Genomic DNA, 17,546 nt, shown 5'->3' on the forward strand with positions numbered 1-17,546 from the left:
TGGTAAATGAAACCATCTTTTTTTAAAATATTTTTTGCTGAGGACAGTAATTGGCTGCAGCAGCCGCATGCTATATATCTGCACATCACCGTTGCTACTTGCAAATATACAATAGCAGAATGAGCGGACCAGCACCACAGAGAACGCCACTGGATATAGGGCAAAGGGTTGGCCACGATTTTTACTTATCTTGGACAACCCCTTTAATTTAGCTTTTTTTTTTTTTTACTTTTGTTCCACTAGACACGGCCTAATAGTCAGACGCCTCTGGCAGACATGGGAGCCTTCGTCAAGCCCCGACTGCCATGTAAACCCATCTGCACACTGTAATCGCATTGTGTGGTGCTGACGGGCTCACAAAATCTTCTGATGCCGTTGTAGCGTCTACTAATTTAGACTGCTGGGATCGGAGGTAACTCTGATCATGGCTGATGCTGGGGACTGTTGTCACCTACAGCTGATGATGTCCATGCTGCCACCAAAAGTGGTGCCAAAAAGAGACAAAGTGGTGGACGTCTATCGATTAGATATTACTGGGAAATCCTAACAACATGCCACCAATGTGTATCCCGAGACAATCCCTTTAAAGGGATACTTCAGCCACAAACATTTATTACATATCTACTGGAAGAGGACATTGAATGAAGTTCTGGGCAACAATGCGAGCTGCTGCTCCAATCAAGCTCCATGGGGGTGACAGTCGAGTGCAGCATCATGTGCGACTTGTGACCTTCAACCAAAAATCCAGGAGTTGGATTACTGGGTGTCAATACAACCCCATTAATGATCATTAGCCACGATGTCTCAGTGGACATGACATTCTTCATGTTGTGCAAGACATTTTGCCGTGAAGCCCTAGCCATAACTGATGGTATTAAACTGGCATGTCTCGTGGATTGTTTGTGGTATGCAGTGTTTAGTACCTAACACGAGTGCTTGAGGGAGATCACACCAATGATCCAGCAACATGGCAGGGTTATGTGCACCCAATGGGAATAAAGGCTAGCTCATCTGTTCCGATTCCACTGAACTGCCACAAAAGATACCACTACTGATGTGCCATTCTTACACACATGACCACTGAGGCCACTTCTAGTCTCAAGAGAGGAGTGGATTTGTGCCCCCAGAATTTGGTGCGTAATTGGCACCAAATATTGTGGGCAAAAAACTTTGTGGGAGCTAGCGCTAAGGCCCCTTTCACACGAGCGAGAATTCCGCGCGGGTGCAATGCGCGATGTGAACGCATTGCGCCCGCACGGAATCCGGACCCGATTTGTGCCCCCCAGACTTTGGTGCATAACTGGCACCAAATATTGTGGGTAAAAAAACTTTGTGGGAGCTAGCCCTAAGGCCCCTTTCACAAGAGCGAGAATTCCGTGCGGGTGAAATGCATGATGTGAACGCATTGCGCCCGCACGGAATCCGGACCAAATGGGTCTGTGTACATCAGCGGTGGTTTTCACACTTTTTTGCGTTCCGTGAAAATCGCAGCATGTTCTATATTCTGCGATTTTCATAGAAGTGAATGGGGCTGCGTGAAAATCGCATCCGCAAGCAAGTGCTGATGCGATTTTCACAGATGGTTGCTAAGAGATGTTGTTTGTAAACATTCAGTTTTTTATCACGCGCGTGCAAAACACAGTAAATCGCATTGCACCCGCGCGATAAAAACTGAACGCGATCGCAAACAAAACCAAATGGTTTTGTTTGCAAAATCGCACAGTTTTCACTGAACGCATCCGGACATAATCCGGACACGCTCGTCTGCAAAGGGGCCTAAGGGTATGGCCACACATTCAGGTTTCCAGATACAGTTTTGGAAGCCAGAATCAGGAGTGGATCATAGAAGGAGAGAAATGACCTCTTTTTTTTTTATTCACTCCTGGTTTCGGCTTCCAAACCTGCATGCAGACACCTGACCATATAGTCGTACCCTACTGATACCACAGGACAAATTTAGAGGCTTTCTTAAAGGGGTTGTGCAGGCCATATATAGAGATGAGCGAATTTCATATTTCGAAATTCGTTCATGCTTCGTTTGGTGGTAAAAGCAGAATTGCGTTATGGATTATACCATAACCATAACGCAATTCTCTGATGGAATGCATAACGGAATGCCTTTAGAGGTATTCCGTTATTCATTCCATCATAATATGAGTCTATGGGTTGCAAAACGGATCCTTCCCGTTTCCGTTATGCAGGGGAGTCCTCTCCTGCATAACGGAAATGGGACGGATCCGTTTTGCAGCCCATAGACTTCTATTATGACGGAATGAATAACGGAATGCCTCTAAAGGCATTCCGTTATGCATTCCATCACAGAATTGCGTTATGATCCGTGGTACCGGAATCCATAACGCAATTCTGCTTTTACCACCAAATTAAGAGTAAACTAATTTCATAACATGAAGTTCGCTCATCTCTAGCCATATATATTGATGACCTATCGTCAGGATAGGTTGTCAATATCTGATCGGCAGGGGTCTAATCAGCAGTGCTCCATGCGAGCGCTGCTTCCTCTTCATTACACTGCCCTTCGTCTCAGAAGTGCAGTTTGGACGAGTATTGGCTCCATCCACTTGAATTGACCGAGTACTTGTAATTACACTTTGCCGCCGCTCTACAGAAGACGACTTGTAGCGTTAGGACCAGGAAGCAGCGTTTGCATGGAGCATCGCCTCCTCTTCAAACAGCTGATCAGAACCCTGCCAATCAGATATTGATGACTTAGGCTACTTTCACACTTGCGGTGGAGTGATCCGGCAAGCAGTTCCATCGCCGGAACTGCCTGCCGGATCAGGCAATCTGCATGCAAACGGACAGCATTTGTAGACGGATCCAGATGTGGCTCTTCTCACAAATGCATTGCAAGAACGGATCCGTCTCTCCGTTTGTCATATGGACAAACGGATCTGTTTCTATATTTTTTTTTTCATATTTTTACCGGTCTGCGCATAGGACGGATCCGGCATTCCAGTATTTTTAATGCCACATCCGACACTAATACATTTCAATGTAAATGAATGGCATCTGATCCGGAATTTTGGACGGAGATAATACTATAGCATACTGCTGTATTTCTTCCGTCCAAAACGCCTATTGGTGACTGAACTGAAGACATCCTGAACGGATTTCTCTCCATTCAGAATGCATGGGTATGAAACTAATCAGTTATTTTCCGATATTAAGCCCCTGTGACGAAAATCAGTGCCGGAAAAGAATAATGCTAGTGTGAAAGTACCCTTATCCTGACAATAGGTCATCAATATATATGCACAACCCCTTTAAGTCTACACCTTAATAAGTCAAAGTAGTTTTGGCAGCACTACGTGGATTTACGTAATATTAGGCAGCAGATCGGTGTATATATACAGGCGCACATACATGTTTACACAATCACATACATATACAGACACACACGTTTCCACTTAAAAGAACCTTACACTGGCCAAGCATGAGCCAGATAATCACTAACGAATGTTCGTAAAGATGCCACCGATTACCCAATGAACGTGCAAAATGCTCATTCATCAGGTAAATAAGATCGTTGGTGCAGACACCTAAATCATAATTTGCCGGCAGCAGATCGTGCCGCCTAAACAGCATCTGCTGCCGGCAAATAATAATTCTGTATGGGAAAGAGCGATGGCATTAGTGATTGCTCCTCCCCATACCATGGAGGAGTTCTCTGCATGTAAATGTAGTGGTCTTCTCCTCTGACGAGCAGGTGATTGACGGGAAGGAACATTTCCTTCCTAACAATCATCTGTTCCATTGAGCAGCGTAAAGACGCCTTTAGGAATGGCTGACTCTTGCCTCCTATTTCCTGCTGCTGATTGTTAATTAACTCCTTCGTAAAGAAGTGCCAATCCGGGTTAATTAACTCCTTAGATACTGCAGTCAATAGCGACCATGGCATCTAAGTAGCTTGGAGGGCGGAGGCTCCCTCTCTCAGGCATCGGCACCCCGACACTAGAAGTCTTCCGGCAAAAATCAAGCCCTCACATAGCTCCTGAAGGAAAATGTAAAAAGTTATGGGTGTTGGGATGTGGTGATGCAAAAACATTTTTTTAATGGGTTTTTATTTAGCAAAAATAGTAATCTTTAAAAAAAGAATGATATGTATTTGGTATTGCTATCATTGTAATGACCCAGAGAATGTTATTTACACTGAAAAATAATGCCCTTAAAAACTACAACTTGTCCCACATAAAAACAAGCTTTCCTACGGCTATATAGGCAGAAACAGAAGTTATAGCGCTTGGAAAAAAAATAGCTTTGTTACTAAGACTCACTAAGGGGTTAATATGTAAAAGGTCCCATGAAAGGTCGGGTAGTCGCAGATACGCTCCCACAGGCATATACGTATTACACACTTACCGGTGCTCACCAACGCTACATATATACATTGTCACGTGTATACACAAGCACATACTATATGTCAGAGAAGATACCCAGACACATAGCGGCACACGCCATACAGGATACATGACTAAACAGTCACTTGCCACACACATAGGGGACAAATCAATAAATAAATAGAGTGAATAAGCGTGTGATATAGGAAACATATTGGGCGCATATAAGTACCATATAGGAAACATACATGAAAGCGCATATATATACCATATAGGAAACATACATGAAAGCGCATATATATACCATATAGGAAACATACATGAAAGCGCATATAGGTTTTACATAGGGAACATACCGGATACATATCAATAGGTACCATACATGACATATATATTGGAAATGTACGGGAAGCATATAGATATCATATAGGACATATAGATAGGTACAAGGATAATGAGACAATGGGCCAGATCTGCAGGTAGTAGTGGAGACCATAACCAGCAGTTGCACGGACTCCATCCTGTACATTTACGGACAGCCTGCAGCGGCTTATATAACCAGTCATGCTGGAGATAGAGCACTTGCAGGTCGTGACGTCACTAGGAAGCGCCGATTGGAGGATTCTGGGACTGACAAGTGCGAAGTTTCCCGAGATCTGGACGAGAGCTGTCATTGTGGCCAGCAGAGTGGGACTCCTGGAGGTCATCATGCCGCGAGGTAGCCGCAGCACTTCCCGCACTGCGCCCAGGTAAGAGGATCTACAGACAAGGTCACCGCATACCCTTTGGATAAAGTCATGGTGTAACTGTAGACGTGTGTGACCGCTGAGAACGTGCAGGGCTCCTGCTAAAAATGGGATATTGGAGAACATTTCTGTGTATTTTGTACATTCCTATGTGATCTTGTAGACTCTGATGTCCCATGGGACAGGTCCTACAGACCTTTCAGCTCATGCACACAGCATTATAGGAGTAGTGGTCTGTGCAAGTAAGTGATCTGTCACATATCCCCCCCATAGAGACTATTGACCTGTACTTTCTAGAGGTTATTTCCAATACAATTCCACCTGTATCTCCTAGAGGTTATTTCCCTCTACCCCATATGATATTTCCCATAGAATTTCCCCCTGTACATCCTAGAGGTTATTTCCCTGTCCCCCCTAGAGGCCATTTTCCATAGACTCCCCCCCCCAGAGGCCATTTTCCATAGACTCCCCCCCCCCCCCCCAGAGGCCATTTTCCATAGACTCCCCCCCCCCCCCCCCCCAGAGGCCATTTTCCATAGACTCCCCCCCCAGAGGCCATTTTCCATAGACTTCCCCCCCAGAGGCCATTTTCCATAGACTTCCCCCCCCAGAGGCCATTTTCCATAGACTCCCCCCCCCCCCCAGAGGCCATTTTCCATAGACTCCCCCCCCAGAGGCCATTTTCCATAGACTCCCCCCCCAGAGGCCATTTTCCATAGACTTCCCCCCCAGAGGCCATTTTCCATAGACTTCCCCCCCGTACCTCCTAGAGGCCATCTTCCATAGACCCCCCCCCCCTCTTGTACCTCCTAGAGGCCATTTTCCATAAACTTCCCTGCTGTTCCTCCTAAAGGTCATTTTCTATAGCCTTCCCCCTTGTACCCCCTGGAGGTCATTTCCCATTGAAGGAGAGTGACCACCCATATGCCACCATGTATGCACTGGGACCAATAGAAAAGTGGGAAAACCTCATTAATTCACTTATGTTTTTTTGTAAAGCCTGATAATATCATTCAGATCATGCGTCCTATCCAGTGAGACATATATTGTATACTGCAGCAGGTAAAAGTGAGTAAATCTGTGGAAGTTGATCTGGCGGTGTTTCACCCACGAGTGATTATTCCTCTGATGGAGCCATATTTCTCTTTTATATGATGGGTAATGGAGGATGAAAGGTTTTACTACAGATCCTGTTTCGTTCTCTTTTGTCTTATATGGAAATTGCCCATCAGCAGATTGAACTTTCACTCTAGTGACTTGCCATGTTGTAACTTAAAATGCTAGATTTACTGTGATTGGCTTATATATTATGCCAAAAAAGGTATCGGAACCTGTCAGGAATTTGGGGAATTTGGTACATCAGGTGCAGGTCTGGATAAGCGGTCTGAGCTTACACCATTTCTAGGTTTAGTAAATCTGCCCCACAAGATGCGTTGTGAGAGTGAAACCTGAGGACTCATGCATATGGCGTGCACGTGGTGCCATGTGTCCGCAGTACATACGACATCTGATGTCACATACCAAACAATACTCAATATGCTTGCAGTTTATTAGAATTTTTGTAAAATATGTTAATTTCTGTTTCCTTTGTTTTGGCAGCCCTGCTCCCTCTAATGTCCCAGCTCCTGCCCATCCACCCCCTTCTGCTGTATCCACGGCCCCTTCCCAGGGGCCCGGATTAATGGCTCAGATGGCTACTACAGCAGCTGGTGTGGCGGTGGGGTCAGCGGTTGGACATGTCCTTGGTGGAGCACTGACTGGTGCCTTTAGCGGTGGCAGCTCTGAGCCTGCAAAGCCAGCTCCTGTACAGGTCAGTATCAGCATAGATATATGCACTAAAGAGAAGGGGGTCATCTATAATGTTTTCTGCCAGTTATAACTAGATAGGAACACACAGCTTTTTTTCTAATCTGTTTTTATTTTTATTTTTTTAATTCTGTTTCCTGAACATTATTATTGAGGCTGCCTTCTTGCCTGAGCTGTTCTTAACCCCTTTTCCCATGGCCCAAGGTAAATTTACGTCATCGGTCGAGCATTTAAGAATGGCGCACGCGGAGTGGGCTCCATCGTCGCTGGGTACCTGCTGTTTTGAACAGCAGGCACCCGGGACTAATGTATGCAATTGATGATAACGGCAGTCGCACAAATGTAACCCCTAAGATGCCTTGGTCAAATGTGACCACAGCATCTGAGACGTTAACGGGGCTGTCTCACTTCAGTAAGTGGCATTTATCATGTAGAGAAAGTTATTACAAGGCACTTACTAATGTATTGTGAGTATCCATATTGCTTCCTTTGCTGGCTGGATTCATTTTTCTATCACATTATACACTGTGGTTACAGACCACCCTGCAATCCATCAGTGGTGGTCGTGCTTGCACACTAAAGGAAAAAGCGTTAACCTCTCTGGTGGCCGGGACCATAGGAGCTCACTTAGGCCTCATGCACACGACCGTTGTGTGCATCCGTGGCCGTTGTGCCGTTTTCCGTTTTTTTTCACGGACCCATTGACTTTCAATGGGTCCGTGGAAAAATCGGAAAATGCACCGTTTGGCAGCCGCATCCGTGAGCCGTGTTTCCTGGCCGTGAAAAAAATATGACCTGTCCTATTTTTTTCACGGCCAACGGTTCACGGGCCCATTCAAGTCAATGGGTCCGTGAAAGAACACGGATGCACACAAGATTGGCATCCGTGTCCGTGATCCGTGGCCGTAGGTTGCTTTTTATACAGACGGATCCGAAGATCCGTCTGCATAAAAGCTTTTTCTGATCTAAGTTTTCACTTCGTGAAAACTCATTTCCGACAGTATATTCTAACACAGAAGCGTTCCCATGGTGATGGGGACGCTTCTAGTTAGAATACACTGCAAACTTTGTACAAGACTGCCCCCTGCTGCCTGGCAGCACCCGATCTCTTACAGGGGGATATGATAGTACAATTAACCCCATCATATCCCCCTGTAAGAGATCAGGGCTGCCAGGCAGCAGGGGGCAGACCCCCCCCCCCCCCTCCCCAGTTTGAATATCATTGTGCGGCCCCCTCCCCCTGTTGTTAACTCGTTGGTGGCCAGTGTGCGCACCCCCTCCCTCCCTCCCTCTATTGTTTGAATACATTGGGGCCAGTGTGCGCGCGCCCTCCCTCCCTCCCTCTATTGTTTTAATACATTGGGGCCAGTGTGCGCGCGCCCCCCCAACCCCCCCCCCCCCCCCCCCCCTCCCTCCCTCTATTGTAATCATCATCGGTGGCAGCGGAGTGGAAGATTTTCATACTTACCTGGCTGCTGGCTGCTGCGATGTCTGCGTCCGGCCGGGAGCTCCTCCTACTGGTAAGTGACAGCAATGCGCCGCACAGACCTGTCACTTACCAGTAGGAGGAGCTCCCGGCCGGACACAGAGATCGCAGCAGCCAGCAGCCAGGTAAGTATGAAAATCTTCCACTCCGCTGCCACCGATGATGATTACAATAGAGGGAGGGAGGGGGGGGGGGGGGGGGGGGGTTGGGGGGGCGCGCGCACACTGGCCCCAATGTATTAAAACAATAGAGGGAGGGAGGGGGGGTTGGGGGGGCGCGCGCACACTGGCCCCAATGTATTAAAACAATAGAGGGAGGGAGGGGGGGTTGGGGGGGCGCGCACACTGGCCCCAATGTATTAAAACAATAGAGGGAGGGAGGGAGGGAGGGGGTGCGCACACTGGCCACCAACGAGTTAACAACAGGGGAGGGGGGGCCCACTGGCCACCAATGAGTTAAAAACAGGGGGGGGGGGGGGTCTGCCCCCTGCTGCCTGGCAGCACCTGCCAGGCAGCAGGGGACAGTCATGTACACAGTTTTTTTGTATATTCTAACCTGAAGCGTCTCCATCACCATGGGAACGCCTCTGTGTTAGAATATACTGTCGGAAATGAGTTTCACGATGTAGCTCATATCCGACAGTATATTCTAACATAGAGGCGTTCCCATGGTGATGGGGACGCTACAAGTTAAAATATACCATCGGATTGGAGAAAACTCCAATCCGATGGTATAACAGAACTCCAGACTTTACATTGAAAGTCAATGGGGACGGATCCGTTTGAAATGGCACCATATTGTGTCAACATCAAACGGATCCGTCCCCATTGACTTGCATTGTAATTCAGGACGGATCCGTTTGGCTCCGCACGGCCAGGCGGACACCAAAATGACTTTTTTTTCATGTCCGTGGATCCTCCAAAAATCAAGGAAGACCCACGGACGGAAAAACGGTCACGGATCACGGACCAACGGAACCCCGTTTTGCGGACCGTGAAAAAAAACGTCCGTGTGCATGAGGCCTTAGGCTGGTGCTTTTTCCTACATTCTTCAAGCAGGACCGCCACTGGTGGTCTGTAACCATGGAAACGAGAAGTGTATAATGTGATGGTAAAATTAATCCAGCCAGCAAAGGAAGCAATATGGATAATAACAATACATTAGTAAGTGCCTTGTATTAACTCACTACATGATAAATGGCACTTACTGAAGTGAGACAACCCCTTTAAAGACGGGGAGCGCACGCTCCATGCCGTGCTCTGGCTCCCTTGAGCGAGGATCGGGGGGGAGCTGGATGCAGTGTGCCGCAGCTTCTGTAGTCAGGACTAGTACATGGCTGCCGCACACTAGTTCCTATGGAGAGCCTGCCTCTGGCACCGTAAATAGTGCCATTAGAAAGTTAATCTTGCCCCTCAAAAAAAAACAAGCCCTTATACAGCTACAGACGTGGACAAAATTGTTGGTACCCTTTGGTCAATGAAAGAAAAAGTCACAATGGTCACAGAAATAACTTTAATCTGACAAAAGTAATAATAAATTAAAATTCTATAAATGTTAACCAATGAAAGTCAGACATTGTTTTTCAACCATGCTTCAACAGAATTATGTAAAAAAATAAACTCATGAAACAGGCATGGACAAAAATGATGGTACCCCTAACTTAATATTTTGTTGCGCAACCTTTTGAGGCAATCACTGCAATCAAACGCTTCCTGTAACTGTCAATGAGACATCTGCACCTCTCAGCAGGTATTTTGGCCCACTCCTCATGAGCAAACTGCTCCAGTTGTGTCCGGTTTGAAGGGTGCCTTTTCCAGACTGCATGTTTCAGCTCCTTCCAAAGATGCTCAATAGGATTGAGGTCAGGGCTCATAGAAGGCCACTTTAGAATAGTCCAATTTTTTCCTCTTAGCCATTCTTGGGTGTTTTTAGCGGTGTGTTTTGGGTCATTGTCCTGTTGCAAGACCCATGACCTGCGACTGAGACCAAGCTTTCTGACACTGGCTAGTACATTTCTCTCTAGAATTCCTTGATAGTCTTGAGATTTCATTGTACCCTGCACAGATTCAAGACACCCTGTGCCAGACGCAGCAAAGCAGCCCCAGAACATAACAGAGCCTCCTCCATGTTTCACAGTAGGGACAGTGTTCTTTTCTTGATATGCTTCATTTTTTCGTCTGTGAACATACAGCTGATGTGCCTTGGCAAAAACTTCGATTTTTGTCTCATCTGTCCACAGGACATTCTCCCAGAAGCTTTGTGGCTTGTCAACATGTAGTTTGGCATATTCCAGTCTTGCTTTTTTATGATTCGTTTTCAACAATGGTGTCCTCCTTGGTCGTCTCCCATGTAGTCCACTTTGGCTCAAACAACGACGGATGGTGCGATCTGACACTGATGTTCCTTGAGCATGAAGTTCACCTTGAATCTCTTTAGAAGTCTTTCTAGGCTCTTTTGTTACCATTCGGATTATCCGTCTCTTAGATTTGTCATCAATTTTCCTCCTGCGGCCACGTCCAGGGAGGTTGGCTACAGTCCCATGGATCTTAAACTTATGAATAATATGTGCAACTGTACTCACAGGAACATCTAGTTGCTTGGAGATGGTCTTATAGCCTTTACCTTTAACATGCTTGTCTATAATTTTCTTTCTGATCTCTTGAGACAGCTCTTTCCTTTGCTTCCTCTGGTCCATGTCGAGTGTGGTACACACCATATCACCAAACAACACAGTGATTACCTGGAGCCATATATATAGGCCCAATGGCTGATTACAAGGTTGTAGACACCTGTGATGCTAATTAGTGGACACACCTTGAATTAACATGTCCCTTTGGTCACATTATGTTCTGTGTTTTCTAGGGGTACCATCATTTTTGTCCATGCCTGTTTCATGAGTTTATTTTTTTACATAATTCTGTTGAAGCATGGTTGAAAAACAATGTCTGACTTTCATTGGTTAACATTTATAGAATTTTAATTTATTATTACTTTTGTCAGATTAAAGTTATTTCTGTGACCATTGTGACTTTTTCTTTCATTGACCAAAGGGTACCAACAATTTTGTCCACGTCTGTATGTGAATGAAAATATAAAAAGCTATGGCTTTGGGAGAGCTGGGAGTAAAAAATGGAAACAAAAACTGGAAAAATCACCGGTCTTGAAAGGATTAGCAGCATTTAGAGATATGCTTTACAGCGGCCACCATGAACCCTAGACACACTGGTCTGGGGGGAGGTCATTGGCTTCTATGGGAGAGTTTTCTAGGCGTGCTCTGTGCAGAGGTCATTGTACAAGCAAGCAGCCGATAAGACAGTTTCTCAGTGTGAATCCTGTGTTTTCTCTGTATAGAGATGATATCTGCCATTGTAACTCTGCCTGTGATGATAAGGAGATAATGCTGAAAAGTGGTCCGTACAGAGAAGTAGAGCTTATTATTAGGCCTAGTGGCCGGTGTAAAAACTGCAGGATTTAATTATTAATTTTTTTATATAGATATTGACATGGAAAATGTAAAATCATCAAAAATAACCTTTCATAATGTTACAGGATAATTACATTAATATTTTAATGATTCAAGCATTTAGGGATGCGGTGATGCCTATCATCTATATTTCTTCTCATTTGCCTGAATTCTCATTGCAATGAAGGATGAGTTTGCCATGTTCAGGCCTCTGTAAGATCTACAACTGGGTTTCTTCATAGAGACCCACACTAGCGGCTCCCACATGCACCGATCAAGCTGTTTTGGCCCCAGCAGCACAGCGCTCCCAGGGAAAGCCTCAATAGATGCCGCCATGGTCACAATTGACAATTTTTGCCGATCTCAAACATTTAGTCCCTGACATCCACCTTACATGTATGGCGCATATCGTGAAGAGGTTAAAGTCACATTTTTGACTCTGACAAATATTATTTTAAATGATGAAATAAAAGTATGCATTTTAATAGCTCATCAGAAGAAGGTTGGGTCACTAGTGGGGCGTTAATGCTCTTTTAGTTTGTGAGTAGTATTTTTCAACATAAAGATATTTGTCAAATATGGCAGTTTGTTCATTCATTCATATAGACATTATCTTGTCACGTGCTGTATCTGTTATCTAGCATTTCATCACAAGCTAGAACAGGGACCAGCAACCTCCAGCTGTTCAGAAACTACAACTCCCAGAATGCTTCATTCACTTCTGTGGGTGTTAGAAGAACAGCCAAGCATGTTTGCATTCTGGGAGTTGTAGTCTGACAGCAGCTGGCGTGACGAAGGTTGCTGATCCCTGCTCTAGAAGCTCAGGCTATGCTTGTGACATCGAGGACATTGACTTTGGTGATGGCCGTCCACCTCTAGCTACCAGACACCCGTCTTTCATCTATCCATCCTCTTTTCACCCAAGGTCAGCAGTGCTGACAGATGGAATAGAGTGACATGTGACTGCCGGATGAGACTACACGTGGTTTGTAGTCTGTTACCACGGAGACCAGTCAACACAGTTTTTAGAGTTGCTTTATTATTTTATTTGAGATGCATCACAGCAATAAAATAATTGGTTGCAAAAGTTGTGCTCCCCTATTAAAATGTCAGTTGAGCAACTGTGCAGAAAGTGCCAGTAACATGGTGTCCAATTCTACAACAGTTAAATATTAGCCTGGTATCAAACAAGTGACAAGTGAATAGATTGACTCGTGACGGACTTACTGGATGACCTATAATAGGAACCTGATATGGTTCAAAGATCTTCTGAGAGGTCCTTAGAGGGGTTCTTCTCAGGATAGGTGCCATGGAGCCTGCCAGGTGATTGTGTGTCATATAAAAGAGATGTAGGCGCTTCCATAGCCTCCAATCAGTACGGTTGCACCCACTAGACAAGTGTTATTAGTGTGTTGCCTTTTTTAATACCTCTGTGATCATACATCTGTTGAAATCAAGTATTTCACCATGCAGGATAAAAAGAACTTATAAAACTAAATAAATAGCATTTTTTTTTTTTTTATAGCACCCTTGAATGTTCTACCTTTACCGTGCAAAAGTATTAAAATATAAAAAAGGCACTGTTCTATTCTTGTACTTTTTGTTGCACAATTTATTTATTTTTTTGTTTACTTTTTCGGTCCCTCTAGGGAGCTTGTATATGCAGTCACTTGATTGCTTTAATAATTCAATGCATTGTGCACTATGCCCATCAGTGTAAAGATGGATTCTGATAGGTGACAGAGTATGTCCCCACATCTGTCTAACTGCTTAGATGCCAAGTCAATTGACTGCGGCATCTGAGGAGTCAATGGGCCAGAATTAGTGTTGGGTGTTTCAGCAGTCTGCAGTTAGTAAGTGTCAGCTGTAATATACAGTGCATGCCGGCTGCATATGGTGCAGGCACAGCTCCTGTCCCCGCCCTAGTACCGCAGTGTAATTTTATGGCACTTGGCACTAGCTACTTTGTATAACACAGTAAATGTGTATTAGATGGCGCTAAGGGGTTAAAGAGGACCTTTCACACTCCTGACATGTCAGGTTTAATAATTACTTGCATTCCCCATGTAATAACAATTCTGTAGCATCTATTATTATAACTCTCTGATGTGCCATTCCTTTATTATTACTACAGAAGTCGATGAATAAAAGGCCATCTGGGTGTTACCATTTGGGAGTTGGCCCATCACAGTCTAGGACTATCTAATCGTTGGCAGTCTGTGCAGGGACACCCCCTGACTGGTTACTCCCAGTTGGACCTTTATTGCAGACTGCTTGCAGTTAATTCATAAACTTCTAGTAGGAATTACAGAGGGATGGCACAACATAATGCTATATAAAAAGATGCTTCAGAAATTCTACATGGGGAGTTGGTAAAACAGACATGTCAGGAGAAACCAGCCAGTCATACAGTACGCGTTTCATTCTGTTCTTAAAGGGGTTGCCTCATCATGGACAATGTCTTATAGGTGCGGGTCCCACCGCTGGGACCCACACCTATATCGAGAACGGAGATCGGCAAGGTGGTGGCTGGAGGACTCCGGTCCGGCCACCACCAAGCCGGCTCCCCATAGAAGTGAATGGGATGTGCAGCCCCCGCTCCCATTCATTTCTATGGGGCCGACGGAAATAGTCAAGCCAGAGCTCGGCTATTTTCACCGGCCCCATAGAAAATGAATGGAGGGCAGCTGCGCATGCGCAGTGCGCCCTCCTTCACTTGCAGGGCCCGTTCTCGATATAGGTGCCGGTCCCAGCGGTGGGACCCACACCTATAAGACAATGGGGGCATATCCTAGCGATATGCCCCCATTGTCCATGATGAGACAACCCCTTTAATTCTTATTAACTATTACTTTTTAGTTCAGTTTTTTTTCTAATAATAATATCTATGTTTTTCCTGTAGGAGACTCCAAAGCCCCCTGCTGTCTCCCCGCAGCCTCAGTCACAATATGGTCCCTGTCACTATGAAATGAAGCAATTCTTGGACTGCGCTACCACCCAGACTGACCTTCTTCTGTGTGAAGGGTTCAGTGAAGTGTTAAAGCAGTGCAAACACAACTATGGTGAGTGCATGATACAATGTGGTCTAGGGCCACCGGTCTGAAGGACTTTCCACAAGGTGAACTACACGTCTGCTATAAGGGTCATTACTCCATGTAACTGCTACTACAAATGTGGGCCCAGGTCTCACTGACCATTGGAGTGGCTTTATACATTACCACATTGCTGGGTCATCAGCAGTCCATTGGGGGGGGGGGGGGATGTCCTGCAGTCTCTGGGAATGGAGAGGTGGGCACACATGCACATTTCTCTCCATTCACTTCATTGAATTGACTTAATCGAAATGAGGAGCCACTCACGCACGGCCACTTCTTCATTCACAGCGAGTGCGAGACAGGGGCCTCTGTTCTCAAGGTGATAGGTGGGACCCGCACTTATCTGGTCCAGTGGTTATTCCATAAATATCCTCATGAGAATACCCTTTTAAGTCCTTCCAATATAGAGTTGTAACTTTTAGCTTCTGGGCCCCAGTGTAAAATGTGTGACAGAACCCCCACTTACCCTGGGCCAACACTGATGTCTGCCTATGTGATTATGGGGTCTTTGGACCTCCTGAAGCTCCAGGGCTTAGGTGTTCTGCTATTTATGTAATCCCTATAGATGGACTTCTGCTTTAGGGCTCATTCGGACGGCCGTATGCTGTCTTAAAAAACGTGGACCTGTTTTTGTGCGGACAGTTCAGTATGTCCGCAAAAAAACAGATTGCATTCCGCATTTTTGCGGACCCATAGACTTCAATGGGGGCTACGTACTGATTTTGACTGACAAGTATAGGACATGTTTGTTTTATTTGTTTTCTGTAGCCGTAGAACGGAAAAAAAGGGCTTCTAATCCGCCCAAAAAACGGATCCGCATTTTTGCGGAGAGCATACGGCCTTTTGTATGAGCCCTTAGAGCAGGCATCCTCAAACTGCGGCCCTCCAGCTGTTGCAAAACTACAACTCCCAGCATGCCCGAACAGCCTACAGGTATCAGTCTACAGTAGGGCATTGTGGGAGTTGTAGTTTTACAACAGCTGGAGGGCCGCAGTTTGAGGATGCCTGCCTTAGAGTGTTAAATATTTGATACATTGTAACTGTAGTTTTTTGTCTTTTGCAGGTGTCACCGCTCTTTTGTGATATCTGTCAGTTGCCCAGCTGGCGAGCATACCCAGGAGAAGCCACTTTTTCATCATAATGCATTTCTGTTATCTGCTTTTCATGTTATATCTTAAAATTGATTAAAATAATAAATCTAGATGTATTTATATTTTCCTGCAATACTGTGTTTGTGTCTTGTTTTAACATTTGACCTGTTTTTAGCAACACAATATATTTAGTATATTACTGTATATATTAGGCCTTAGGCACATGACCGTGTTTTTCATCTGTGTGCTATCTGCATTTTTTGACCCATTCATTTCTATGGAGCCATACACAGATCCATTATTTTCACAGATCCATGTGGCTGTTCTGCAAATTATAGAACAAATCATATAACTGTCCAGATTGCAGATGAGAAGAGCCATTTCTATTGATGGGAGGTATCCATATTTTGTGGACTTGTTGTCTATGGACCGAAATGCAGGTATGGCCGTTTGCATGAAGCATAATGCATATTATTTTCCAGATTAGGCGCCACTGGAGTTATGAAGAGGCGCTTCCTAGCTGTCTTACATTTAGACCATTTTTTACATCTAAACCAGGCATAGAAAATGGTAAATAAGACGGGCCTACCGGCCAGTCCCGCCGGCACCTCTCCCACTTTTTTACACCTGGCGAGAGCTGGGAGAAGTCGCAGATTGCAGCACAAGGGGATTTTTTTGTCCGCAGACTCAAACAAGAAAAGGCGTCCGTGTTTTGCGGACGTGTGAATGGATCCTTACTAGTAAATTATAAATCTGGTTTTGGTAGCGATGACGTCACCGAAAGAGAAGACTTCATCGGCGCAGGCGCACTGAGGGAGTGCTGAGGAGGCGAGCCTCCTTATCTCAGAGCGCCTGCGCCGAATCAACACAGGTGCGCTATTTTTGAAATGCTGACAGGGCCGGCCGGAGGAGGAGATCGCGACTGGCCCTGTCAATCAACACAAGGAGGGGGCGGTTTTCTGCGGCTGCTACCAGCAAGTAGATGCCCTACTTGCTGGTAGAAAGGTAATTAGCATATCATAAAAGTAAGTTTTTGGCTAAATCTACTGAACGAAAATTATTAATAACATAATGTATAGCAATATGGCAGGATAGGGATTCTAAGTAGACAAAAAAAAATAATGCGTTTAGTGGGGTGACAGAAGCCCTTTAAGAGAATCCATGCAGATACTCAGCGGCAGGCTGAGCCATGGGATGTGAGGAGAACAGAGAACCACACAGTGACCCACGAAGGGTGTACAGCATCAGGGCAGAGATGTCCTGTGTGAGGTGGCCTGGGCTGCTGGATCAAAGCCATTAGGCTGAGTTGTGCAAGTGCCTCCGGAGTAGTGACCCTGGGGTGCCTGAACTCACTGGGTGTGGGATCCCACTAATAGACGGCACATTGTCACAGAACTTTCTTTCTCATATTTTTAGGGCACACACCTCTTTGTCCAGCTTCGGCCATGACAAGATGAGGAATTTTTATAATTCTGGTCGAATGTCCGGGCTGTAATGGCAC

The 17,546-nt window shown here is 45.4% G+C and overlaps 1 protein-coding gene across 1 annotated transcript; it reads left to right on the top strand.

Annotated features, from left to right (window-relative positions):
• The first annotated feature begins 4,907 nt into the window (after positions 1-4,907).
• LOC122934370 (coiled-coil-helix-coiled-coil-helix domain-containing protein 10, mitochondrial-like) lies at positions 4,908-16,178 on the top strand. Its single transcript, XM_044289785.1, has 4 exons — positions 4,908-5,107; positions 6,704-6,914; positions 14,762-14,921; positions 16,018-16,178. Exons 1-4 carry the CDS (start codon positions 4,923-4,925, stop codon positions 16,035-16,037), a joined length of 576 nt encoding a protein of 191 aa, XP_044145720.1. The 5' UTR covers positions 4,908-4,922; the 3' UTR covers positions 16,038-16,178.
• The last annotated feature ends 1,368 nt before the right edge of the window (positions 16,179-17,546 follow it).

This window comes from Bufo gargarizans, chromosome 1 (genome assembly GCF_014858855.1).
Source record: "Bufo gargarizans isolate SCDJY-AF-19 chromosome 1, ASM1485885v1, whole genome shotgun sequence".
In the NCBI taxonomy this organism is placed as follows: Eukaryota; Metazoa; Chordata; class Amphibia; order Anura; family Bufonidae; genus Bufo; species Bufo gargarizans.